This window comes from Telopea speciosissima, chromosome 10 (genome assembly GCF_018873765.1).
Source record: "Telopea speciosissima isolate NSW1024214 ecotype Mountain lineage chromosome 10, Tspe_v1, whole genome shotgun sequence".
Classification (NCBI taxonomy): domain Eukaryota; kingdom Viridiplantae; phylum Streptophyta; class Magnoliopsida; order Proteales; family Proteaceae; genus Telopea; species Telopea speciosissima.
The window spans coordinates 11,627,498-11,640,943 of record NC_057925.1 but is presented as its reverse complement, the minus strand read 5'-3'; the positions used below and the strand labels follow the sequence as shown (position 1 = coordinate 11,640,943).

The 13,446-nt window shown below is 42.3% G+C and overlaps 1 protein-coding gene across 1 annotated transcript; it reads right to left on the bottom strand.

Annotated features, from left to right (window-relative positions):
• Positions 1 to 6,622: 6,622 nt before the first annotated feature.
• LOC122643237 (agamous-like MADS-box protein AGL62) lies at positions 6,623 to 7,197 on the bottom strand. Its single transcript, XM_043836880.1, has one exon. It carries the CDS (start codon positions 7,187 to 7,189, stop codon positions 6,623 to 6,625), a length of 567 nt encoding a protein of 188 aa, XP_043692815.1. The 5' UTR covers positions 7,190 to 7,197.
• Positions 7,198 to 13,446: the final 6,249 nt, after the last annotated feature.

Sequence of the window (13,446 nt, the reverse complement as noted above, 5' to 3'; positions counted from 1 at the left end):
AGTAGAATTAAATGGGTTGAGTAATATTTTCTCAGTGGTTCATGCGAGCTGTTTTAGAGCAGCTAGAAGCCAGCTATGGGTTGACCTGGCATCGATTGCAGGTATGGCTTGCCCTTGGCTAGTTATCGGTGATTTCAATGCTTACCTTTATGCAGGAGATAAAAGAGGCCCGGGTATTTTCAACATAGGCTCTGCAGAGGAGTTCGCAGCCATGTTAGAGGCGGCAGCTCTGATTCTGATTCACTCAATAGGCAACAAGTACACATGGACAAATAATAGGAGGGTGGGGAACGTGCAAGCAGTGCTTGACCGAAGTTTCTGTAATGATATTTGGGATCAGCACTATGCAAGGTAGGTTCAGCGAGTTTTAGTTCGTGGATCCTCTGATCATGCACCTCTGGTGGTGTGTAGTGAAGCGGTGCCGCGGCCTAATAATATCCCTTTCCGCATGCAAAGGTTTTGGGCAGATCATGGGGATTTTTGTAGAGTGGTGCAGAGCTCAGGTAGAACTGGTATTGGGCTCTCCAACTTTCCCCCACGTTGATCATGAAATCAGCCGCTCTAAGGCTGAACTTGACCAGGTACAAGGTCTATTAGATGCGGAAGGGTTCTCTGAAGCATTATTTGAGAGAAAGGTACAGGCTCGTCATGATTATAACCAAGCTCTTGAGCTACAGGAGAGGCTTTGGGGTGAAAAATCAAGAGAAAAATGGTTGAAATTTGGTGATCGCTGCTCTAAATATTTCCATCTCTCAACTAGAATGAGGCGTGCCAAGAACACCATTCGAGAAATATTAAGGGATGATGGCTCGGCCTTGACTGATCCTAAGGAGATTGGTGATCATTTAGTAGCTCACTATGAGAGCTTCTTCAAGAGTGGGGGGAGGATTAGAGATGCAGCTCTTCTGACAGCGATCCCTACCCTGGTAACAGATCAAGATAATGTCATGCTGTCTAAGATCCCTTCGCAAGACGAAATCAGAACTGCTATTTTTGACTTGGACCCAGCTAATGCCCCTGGACCGGATGGTTACCCTGGTACGTTCGTTAGGGTGTGTCGGGACATCATTTGTAGGGACGTGTGTCGAGGCATTCAGAGTTTCTTCAGCGAAGGCATTGTGACTAAAGGGGTGAACTGTAATTTTCTCTGCTTGATCCCTAAGGTTGAGAATGCCAAAAGGGTGGGCAGTTCCGCCCTCTTTGCATGGGGAATTTCTTTTTTAAATTATCCCTAAAATTATGTCAACCAGATTATCCTCCATATTGCACAAGCTGATTTCTCCAGAGCAAGGGGCTTTCCAGAAAGGCAGAGTTATTTATGAAAATATTGGGGTGGCTTCAGAGCTTACAAACCTAATGGAAGTTAAATGTAGGGGAGGTGGAATGGGTATGAAGCTGGACATACAAAAGGCTTTTGACACGCTTGAGTGGAGTTTTCTGTTCGATGTGCTCAGTGCCTTTGGTTTCTCACAATTGTGGATTCATTGGGTGCACCAAATACTCCAATCAACTCGGATCTCAATTTTGATTAATGGTGGATTGGTCGGCTTTTTTGGGATGGAATGAGGATTGAGACAAGGTGACCCACTGTCGATCCCCTCTCCTTTTTATTCTCTCTGAAGAGGTGCTATGCAGAGGGTTGAAGGACATGCCACATAGAGGATGGCATAATGCTCTTGCAGGGCCACGCCAGGTGATAACCCCCTCCCACCTTTTTTATGTTGATGACCTGTTTATCTTTATGAAGGCAGAGCTGGCTAATGTTAGGCGTGTCAAGCACTTTCTGGAGGCCTATGGAGATTATTCAGGACATGTGATCAACCTCGCTAAAAGCAAGGTCTATTTTGGTTGTGTCTCAGCTGCTAGAAGACGGAGAATTTTATCAGTGATCCAAATCCCAGTGTGTATCTTCCTAACAAGGTACCTAGGAGTTATATTGATGAAGGGCAGGGTGAAACCCGACATGATTAAGCCTCTAGTAGATCAGTTCAAGCTAAGACTTGCGTCTTGGAAGGGACGCCATCTGCCATGGCCGGAAGGATTGAGCTGGTTCGTACTATCATCGGTAGTATCCCAGTCCACAACTTCTCTGTATATCTCTGGCCATTGGGCACTATAGAGGTTATGGAGAGATGGATACGTAACTTTATTTGGTCAGGGGAGGCTGATAGCTCTAGGGCCATCACTGTTTGATGGGATAGGCTGTGTAAGCCCAAGAAGGAAGGTGGACTCGGAATTCTTCGATTATGAGATTTAAATTTGGCCCTGATTGCTAAACTCTCCTGGACTATATACACAGATCAGTCTACCCTGGCAGCTTTTTTGAGAGGTCGACTAGTGAAGGCAGATGGGTCACTCAAGAAGACTGCTGATACCTCCACGCTTCTACCTAGGCTAAGAAGAGTTTGGGATTTTATTCGGTTTGCAGAGAGATGGGTGATTGGAAATGGAAATTCAGTAAGTTTTTGGTATGACAAGTGGGTTCACAACCAAAGCATTGAGGACCTCGTCTATCCCCTACACATTCCACGCAATTTATCGGCAATGGTGGCGAACTTTTGGAAAGAAGGTAGTTGGGATCTGCCGGCAGTCCAAGAACCTAAACTCCAAAGGGCCTTCACGATGATTCAAGGTAGTGGAATTACTTGTCACAACAGACTGGATATGAGATTTTGGGCGCATGCAACCACTGGCCACTTCATGGTCAAGACTGCTTGGGAGACCCTGCGCATAAAGGTGCCCTCACCTGAGTGGGTATCAACTGTTTGGAACCGTGACCTTCATCCACGTGCTGCTGTATTTGGATGGAGGCTTACGCATGGAGTACTTCCCACTGACCACATGGTATGCCACAAAGCAGTTCCTCTAGCGTCAAGGTGCGATCTATGCTACATGGACTGCGAAACGATCAAGCATCTATTTCTTGACTATGCCTTCTCGCGTCAAATCTGGATGGCGGTGCTATATGTCTTCAATCAGAGCTGGAGTGGTTTCCCAACCATTGAATTATTGTTTTCATGGTGGCGCAGAAAGGCGAAGACTGTTCCCCTACCTAAGGCATGGAATGCTATACTGATTATCTGCTGCAAAAATATTTGGTGGGAGCGCAATAGACGATGCCATGACAACTTGAGAAGAACTCCTACTGAAGTGGCAAAGCTATGCTATGGGGAAGTTGGGGACTGCATAAGGGTGAAAGGGGTGCAGGTGCAAACAGTGAATGATCTTACCTTGGCACGTATGCTGAAGGTGACAATTTCAAGGCCACCTGTTAGAAGGATGGTAGAAGTGCGATGGAGGCAACCACCACTTGGGTGGTGGAAATTGAACATTGATGGCTCTTCCTTGGGTAATCCTAGATCGATAGGAGGAGGAGGGGTACTTCATGATCACTTGGGAGCTGTGTTAAGTTGCTTCTCTGAGCACCAGGGTGTGGGATCGAATTACATGGCTGAACTGGGGGCTTTCTTTACAGGAGTTGACCACGCTAGAGAAATGGGTGCAAGAAATCTTTGGATTGAGTGCGACTTGGGAGCAGTTGTCTCTTCAATTCTCTCTAATAAGATTCCTTGGAACCTAATGTATAAGTGGTGGAAAGCCTCTAACTTTCTTGGCTCCATCCAGTGGCGTATGACCCATTGCTATAGAGAAGCAAATTCGGCTGCGGATGCTCTTGCCACCAACGCGGCGAAAAGGAAAAACACCTCTTATTAGGCAGATTGTCTATTGGGAAGCGCTTGAATGGCCTTTCTATAGATTCACCTAATTTGTAACTGATTTGATTGCCTAGCTCTAATGTTTACCTAAGGGCTAGGCCGAAGGGTTCACGTTAGTTCTCTGGACTATCTTTTTTGAAGTTTTCAGTCACTCCTTGTAAGTTTTTCTTCTATATTTAATACACATTGCTGATCTTTAGCAAAAAAAAAACCCCCACATGATTATATTACTAACTTCAAATCATTCCATATTTAGTTATAAAAACTCACTTTACTTTGAATCGCAATCCCTTGAATTCCTTGAATTTGAAAATTAAAATAAAAATTACATTATAAAAACACCGTTATGAAATATGATAAGATCGATATTTAAGTAATCGGCAAGGGATCATTGCAAGGTCGCATGACTCTTGCACCTGCGTGGGGAACAATGAGACTCCACACAAGGGCATCAACATAGATAGGATTTTTGGTTTCATAGGGGGCGGGTGGTAATTTTGGGCGCTCCTGTGTCTAGCGCAGGGGCCACACAACCGAGCTGCATTCTTTTTCCCTTTAAGTAATTTATACAATCATTTTGGATAATGATTACCAAAGTTCTATTTTTAGGTTTAAAAATGTTCACTTTCTTTCCGCTAATTTCCCTTGCAACCAAACGGAGCCAAGGGAGCTGTAGTATTTAAAATTCTTTGTAAACTGTTTTCTCCACAAATATGAATGGCCTTCCCTCAACTAGCAGAAAGTTAGTGTTACAATTGTGTTCGGAATTGTACACATGCACGCTGAGGTATTTTTTGTTAAATGTCAGCAAAGATATATAAAGAAGAAAAAGATAAAACAAGTATTTAACATCTAGGCATACCAAGACGAATACAGAGAAACAAAAGAAAATGAGAACTAACCCATCTACGCCATTGCCATCAGTGGGAACAGCTCAACTACCTTCTTATCAACCGTGCTTATCCACATCTAGCCGATCTCCTACATTCACTCACCTAATTCATTCCTACTCATAGGGGTGTCAATTTCAGGCCCGGCCCAACAAAATCGACCGAGGCCGTCCGATTAAAGCCCGGACCTGACCGGCCCGTTTACTAAACGTGTCGGGCTTAAGCCCGACATGTTGAATAAGTGGGCGGTCCCGGTGTGGGGTTTTAGCCCGTCGGGCGCCCGACCGGACCGATCGATTCCAGGCTCGACCTAGCCCGCCCGATTACAGCCCGACCTAGCCCGACCCTTTAACTTTAAAATGTCCCTCCCCTTCCCTCTCCCAGTCTCCCCTGTGTGGTTGTGTGACTTGTGTCTGATCTTGTTATATGTTGTTTTCTTCTCATCATATCTTATCAAATGAAAATTGCTGGAGTAATAAGCCCATAGTCCACACATGAAAATTGCTTGAGTAATAAGCCCACATAGTCCACAAATGAAAATTGCTTGAGTATAAAATGATCTTGTTATATGTTGTTTTCTACTCCATAATCCACACATTGTATCTTATTTCAATAAGCCCATTATTTTCAAAATTGACTTGATCAAGATGAAATTGGTCGAAATGGACAGCTTGAATGGTGTTTCTCACTTTTGAATTTTTTCTTTAGCCCTCTGTGGTTGCACCTGTTAGAGCCAAATTAAGGCCCATTCAAAGTTAAACAGGTCCACAGCCCGGTTATGGCCCGATTATGACCCGATTATAGCTGCCCGTTTATAGCCCGAAACCCGACCTAGCTCGACCGAACCTGACCAGGCCCTGCCCGAAAACTTAAACGGGCGGTCACGGTGCAGGCTTTTAGCATCGTGAGGCCCGGCTAGGCCCGACCGAACCCGACCAAGCCTGACCGGTCGACACCCCTGCCTACTCAAAGTGGAACTCTATCGACAAAGATAAGATGGGATGATTATGACCTTCTACAAGATAGTTGTCGATAATCTTCATATCACATGTGATAACAACCTATTTGACTTAGGACTCTTGATATCACATGTGATAACACTCTATGTACTCAAGGACTCTCTTGAAAACGAAAAAGAAGAGAAGAACAAACACACAACACAGGGATTTTATGTTGTTCACCCCCAAGAAGGTAGGCTACATCCACGGCCAACGACAGAACTGGTTTCCACTATTTCTCGCAAGTTACAAATCCTCAGATCTCACTTACATCTCTCAACGAGATAAGGACACTATATAGAAAAGCCCTAACCCAAACAAGTACATAAATGCCCTTAGAAGCCCAAAAGACCCACTCGATTAGGGTCGCACCTGAACCTAACATATGCTGATATACATATCAAATCGAAGATTTCGACGAGCTCTATAGGATTCATTGTCTTTGGCATTAATGTATGCACCTTTAAGGCCACCTGGATGCATTTCGAGGCCGAAATGGCCCTCCGAAGATTTCCCACTGCACTTTTTGGACTAAGATCAGGCTTCACCAAATACATATATACCTAATGTAATTGGATTACCATTGAATAAGAGAAGTTATTCATTCAATAATTCTAATAAAAAACAAGGAACTATTAAGAGAATCGGTATCGAGGCCAACCCAAGCACATACATTTTATATTAACTTAATTGGTATGAATTAATTTAAATCTGGATTCTTCTTTTAATCGTTCGCCAAGGAACGCCCATTTTTTGTCAATTTCAAGCATTATTTCTCCATTTATTTCAATTAAAAAAAACTGAAAAAATCCATAAATTATTGGGAAAAAGAACTCTGTCTGGCAGTATAGCCAACCCAACCTCTCATGAGTCTATCGCTTCCTCCCCATATGAAAAGATACCGATACCCCCTTGTTTTGAGGAGGAGAGAGATAGATACATAAGAGTTCTGGCGTAGGCCACACTACCAGACAGAAAACTACTTCCATATACACATTGAAAGAAAAAGAAGAGTAGTTCAGATAAGACCACGTCCAATACTAAAACCATAACCATCTCCATAAGGGATGATTGAAGAAGCATCAACACGTTTCTTCATATTCTTCTTAAGTTCCTCCATAAAAATCATCAACTTCTGAAGCTCATGCAATCCCATATTTTCAATGGGTGCTTCCCACCAGGGCTCACCTTGCTTTGCTTCTGGGGTCGATTGGTAGAGTGTCTCAGCTCGCTTCTTCTCGATTTCCATTAGGTTGAGCACTTGTGTGTACTGTTGGTTGAGCTCGCAAACACTAGCTCCACGGAAAGCCTCCACAAGAGGCAATGCAGCGGTTTCCGGGGGCGAATTGTTTTCATTAAGGAACCTATCAACGATGGATTCCACATTAGGGTGGCCGAAGGAGAAGACCTTACCTGCAGGTGAGAAGACAAGAATGGCTATCTCAGCACCACAGAGAGTACAGAGCTCACTAGCCTTCTTGAAGAGTCCTGCTCGGCGTTTAGAGAAAGTGACCTGTCGAGAAAATTCACAATTGATCCTCTTGATCTCAATCTTCTGACGACCCATGCTTGGTTTCCTTGCCATCTCACTGAAACAATAAGAGAAACACTAAAAAAAGATTGCTTCACCACCCATCAAGGGAAAGAAAGAGATAATAGAGAAATTGTTGTTTCTTTGGACTCAATTTATAGGCCTTCTTTCCTTCAATATCTCTCAAAGCTGTCCGAATATATTAAAATTTTTGCCTCTATTTCATCTTATTTCCTTTTTTGAAACTTTACTTTTTTATAATTTTTACTTTTGGTAACAAACTTAAGAGATTTAGCCACAAATTAGGAAAATTTAGATTAAAAAATGTTATCATCATGAGATTTAGTTTTCTTGGTTGGCAAATTCCTTTCTCCAGTTTGAACACCATTTTGGACTTGAAATCCGAAAACCAAGTTCATATTTATTTCCTTTTTGATAAAAAAAAAAAATATTTATTTCCTTTTATATGATGTGGTGTTTGGGAAAAGGAAGCGGAATGTCTGTTAAGGTAAAATCTAAGATTACTGTGCTGCATGAACATTGTTTAGGGATAACTGTGGTGCTCTTTAGGAATGTAATAGGAGATATGATATGATATTGTTTTTAATTTCTTTTGGGTATGATATGATCAGAAACATAGTAATTGCCTATACGATCCATCTATGGTGTCACCTGGAGTGTGTATGGTAACATATATATATGTATGGTACCACGAAAGACAGTTTAATTTCCATTTTAATCAAGAGGAAAAAAAAAGAATCTTCAAAATATAACCGTCCATGGTAGTTACTTATTAAGAATGGAGCTGGCTTCGCTCCTAGGAAACCTGCAATATTGGGACCTCTTTAAGCATCCTTGTATATATTAGTGTAGACGCTGAAAATTGCCAGCCATCCACAATGATGATGACAATTGGACACGGTCGAATACCGGATCCCTCACCTGTAGTTGGTAGGTTGGATTTACAAAATAAAAAAGCCCCAAAAAAATGACCATTTTTTGAATGTGTGTGTGTGTGTGTGTGTGTGTGCACGCTTTATAGTGACCCTCCCATCTGTTTCCCATGTCCTACTTTGATATTTGAGCCTCCCTCCTCTTTCACCTCTCATTTTTTCACCCTCTTTCATTACATTCCCCATGGTATCCTTATTATGGTCATGTAGCATTGTCACTCTGTCCGAGTAACGAGCGATAGTCTTGAGAAATCCCCAGAGACGCCATTACTCTGCCCGAGATTTCAGTGATAACAGCTGTCACTTTGCCTGAAGTCCGAGTAATCCTTAGCTATCTTACATAGTTGTCACTCTGTTTGACGAAAGAGAGGCAAGCCAGTCGTCCGTCTCCACCTGATCCGTGGGACATCATCACATTTCATATTTGTAGTGTTTCTTTTTACTCTGTTAATTTCACATGAGGTTTATGTCTTTCGCATTTTTATCATGTTGGCATGATATAGACAACTAAAGTAGCTTGCATTAGTGTAAATAGTAAGCCTTATTTACAAAAAGCAATGTTTTGTTTTATTTTCTATAAAGTATTTTAGCTCATTTCCATAGATTAAAGTAACTTATTTCAACATGCGCATTACCATTTTTGACAAGTATCATATTTAGTTCATTTTTACATATTTGATGCATCATAAATTAGTCTCACATGTTGGTATAAGAAATATCATTATAGGAAAATATATGAAATCAAGCATCTAGTAGAAAGACTGGTTTGACTGGGCGAGATGGGGTGTGCTAATACCTTCCTACTCTCATTATTTGTCCACTTACCTAGGCTCTCTGACCAAACCATATGGAATCATATAGCCCTATCCATTCATCCTGGATGGGGCTACCCCATTGGGTCCTAGGCCCGAATCCTAGGTGGCAACTCCATTTATTTTTACTGTGTATATATCATGATCCCAAACCCCATGTCACTAAGGGACCCCGAATCAAGCGGATCCCGCTTGCAAGGCGGATGAAGACCTGCATCCACAGGTCTCGGTATCCACACTAGCTAGCATAGCCAACAAAATGGCTGCCCTGGCATCCCTATGTTCATCTGTTGGAGCCGTTACGTAGGAATGTTTCCATCACCCCTCGCGCTCTAGTGCCCCTGAGCAAAGAACTTGTAAGATTTCACTCAAACTCTTGATGATTCGAAGTATTCAGGAATCACTTCTTTGACCTTCAATTGTTTCACATTCTTAATCAAAGAGGGGCATTCTATAGACACCTCATTTTGTCATTCCACCCGGAGGCTTCTCGTGATGAAGATGAGCATCTTTCAAGGCGTAGAGTTAATGTATCTATAGATGTAGCGCAAGTGTGAACTTCCCCAATTCGTTCACAGATTGTTCACTCACAATACCCCTAAGAGGGAAAACCCCATAAACTTTCTTCAGAGCCAAAACAAGAGCCCCTGGATACTCCAAATCATCCCTGAAGGGCTAGACCTGACCCAGTCCTCTTTGGAACCAACCTGGCCAAGCACAAAACTAGCCCAAACATCCAAAATCGACATTCGAACCCAAGGTCGACACTTAAAAGCCCAGAGTTGACATCGACCTCACCCATGTGAATGTCGAACTGAACCCTTTGAATGTATATATACCCTCGACATTCAGACATTTCTTACCAACACTCAACCATACCTTCATTGATGTCAACCCTTGTTCATCGATATCAGCTCGATGTCGATCTCCTTTCGTCGATATCAGCTTGATGTCGACCATACCCCTCCACTATGTCGACTTGACCCAACTTCAATGTTGATCCTATGAAAATCACAGACACCCAAATTTAGCATGTTTAGCTCCGATTTCATTTCCATTCGTGACCAAGCTCAATTTTTGCAACTTGGATCCAAATATTGGCTGTCTTAGGCTCTAAGAAACCTCAACTTTGGCAACAAACAACTTGCCCATACTCCATTGGCCATAACTTTAACCAAATACTCATCGTCGATGCAAAGACACCTCTCTCGATACTTCACCAATGATCCAAATCGAATCTATGATCCTTGCATGAATTTTTGAGTGCACGAACAATTGGTCTTTGGTCCTTGCTTGATCCTCACCCCGTTGCTCAATTGCCATTGCTCTTGAGTCCCTACTTGGTCATTGGATCTCAAGCTTCAAATTCATAGCTTAGAGTCATCAATACTTAGTGATTTTGGTGCTTGGGGATGAAGTGTTGTCCAAAAAGAGACAAGAAAATCCAACCATTGGTGATACTATCTCTACATATCAACCTCCTGAGTCACAAAGGGAAGCCTCCATCTCTTTTAGTTAGAACATCTTCCAAATAGGTAAGATCATTTTCTCTTGTACGTATTTTTTGTCGATTTCATCGTTTTCATACTTATTTTGCATCTTTAGAGGCATGTGATCCCATCTCTTCAGATGGTGATCACTTACACTCTTGTTGTTGTTTCTTCCTTTACTTTTAATGTATGATCCTCATCCCCTGTAGACTAAGACTCATCCTATTTTCTCTCATTATAATATTTGTTGTATTTTCTCAGCCTATGGTATGCTTACATGCTTTTCATATGCTATATTTTCTTGTCAAATATTCTACACCATGTTTCCTCCTCCGCTAATGTCCTCATTCCCCCCCCCCCTTTCTACCATTCATGCATCTTCCTCCACAATTTCAACATGCACATGTACATGCTAGTATCTCCATCCATCTCTACTTGTCATAAATCGCACCACATGCTTGTCATGCATTAATTGGGCTTTTCTTTGTCTTTATTTCATTGTTTTACTTCCCTGTATACTAACCCTTACCATGCAGCCAAGCTTCCAAGTATGTTTCCTTACCTTTCCTTGTATTCTAGATTCCACTTTCGTCATACCGTAATATGACATGTACCCAAACCAATGGACCGATCAGTCCCCTATGGGCATTGCAAGAGAGTCAATTTAAATTATAGGTCCTGAACCCTCCTCCAGGTGGCGACTCCTACATTCAATTCACCTCAGTTTTTTTCTCCATAGAAAAATGAGGTGGAGGACACATGATGATCCCCCGCCATGACGTCATTTGTCCTCACACTGCCCTGCCTAAGATTGTGTCGTATGTGCAAGAGATGTTGACGACCATGATCATGGATTGACATGGTTCAATTCCTGCAGTTACGGGCAGTTCTATTAACCCTTCGACATTGACTGGTGTTCCCATGAACCCATACAGCGGCGAATCCAGCTCTTTTAACCTATATTTTCCCAGCTTCATTTTCTCATACACATCGCAGAAGAGAGTGGTGGCCAAGCTCCCATTGTCGACCATCCTTTCCACCTCGAAGTTTGTGATCTTTAATGCTATGATGATAGCATCATCGTGTGGCACATTGTTGTTCTTGAGGTCTTCATTGGAGAAGGATATCACCTATCCCGTCTTGGCTTTTTTGCTTGGCCATTCCGTGCTATAGAAACTTCGAGTGTAGCCTTTCCTAGAGGAGGAAGAGTTGCCCTAGCTGTTGGTCCACCTCTAATTGTGGCAATCACCCCAGTTGGAGTGTCACAATCTGCATGGCCGTTGTGTCCTTTTCTGTGGGTCAGGACATTTCTTTCTGGGCCTCAGTCTCTTCTTCAATTATGTTCTCTTTCCGCACGTCGCTCAGATCAGGTCGCATCTAGGGATGTAAAAGGATCGAATTTGATTCGGATAGTGTTATATTCACATTCGGAACCGATTAACTTTTGGACGGATTGGGATAGTGTTAAACGGATACGGATACGGATACAAATCAAATATTTTATCCGTTTATATGTAAATATAGCATTTTGGATAGCTATAGCCTATCCGTATCCGTATCCGTATCTATTTAACTTTCGGACGGATTTGGATAGTACTAAACGGATATGAACACGAATACGGAAACGGATTTCGACTATTAATTTACATCCCTAATCGCATCCTGAATGTCTTTGTCAATGTATGGGTCAAGGTAACCTCTTTGGATCAAGCTCTCCCTTGAGCCTTGAGGTTGCACCAAAAAAATATCTCCGTTGAGGTGCTTGTAGTCGTTAGTGTCATGCATGTGATCCCAGTGGAACCAGTAGTACTTTCTCTGATCTTGTCTCCCCAAGTGTGAGCCCATCTTGCTTGGCCACTTGACATAGTCCTTGTTCTTGATCTACATTAATATGTCAAATCTTTTGTGGGTGAAGGGAGTGTACTTGTCAAACACCTTGGCAGGGCTTTTCAACCAACCTGAGCTTCGGTTAGAGCATTGTTTTTTGCTCAAACCAGCTCGGATTTCTCTATTCTAGATTTGTTCTTGTCCGGTTCACTTCCTTCGATATATTTTTGTGCAGCCAGTCTCAAACGCATTGATGTATTTCTCGCTGATAGCTAGTAGGTCAGGGAGGTTGTAGGGCGTAGGGCGGCTTCTTTAATAGGAAGAACAGGAGTTTTCATCATCGATACCACCAAGGAGAGGCTTGCTGTTGCACTGCTTTATGGTCATCAGGTTAACCGAAGTTTTCCTATGACTTTTGTTGCTCAGGAAGTTGTTGACGAAGGACTCACTGAGTTCCTGGAGGTTTTTGATAAATTTCAACTTGAGGCAGGAGAACCAAACTCTCTTGGCTTTCTTCAAAGTAGCTGAGAATTCTCGACACATGATGGCGTCATGGGCCCCATAGAGAATCATCATGGACTTGAAGCTCTCCAAGTGATGCAGAGGGTCCGTGGTGTCGTCATACTTTTCAAAGGTCAGCATCTTAAATGTGTGGGGAAGAGGTGCCTTCATGATCTCATTAGAAAGGGCCGTATCGCTTGGGGGTAGGGGGTTGGACCATCTGGATGAGTGGCTGCATTCTCGGACGAGGTAGGAGAAGAAGAAAAAAATTTTAAAATAAAGAGGGAGAAAGACAGCTGATGAGAACTGATTAATAGGTTGATAGGAGGGGTAATTTAGTCATTTCAATATAGCTGGAGATAAAAAGATGTAAAAATTCACTTTTTAGGGTGACTCAAAGGTGAAACTTCTGATAAGGGAGTTTAAGTAAATAAGGTGCAAGTTCAAGGGAGTAATAGAAATTTTTAATGCTTTGGGAGAGATGTTATGGCCGAACGAGGGCATGGGTTTTATGCACTTGTTTCATGGATTGATGGTGTAGCTATTTTAACCGTTGGATAGATAGATCATGGTTTATATTACTATTTATCAAATTTTTGAGCTTAATCAATCAAATATTCGTCTCATGTATTGGAACACATCCCTATGTATTTCTATATACGTATATGTTCCTTTGACCACTATTGTGCAGTTAAAAAACCTGGGTTTTCAAACTTCTATTTCGCCAC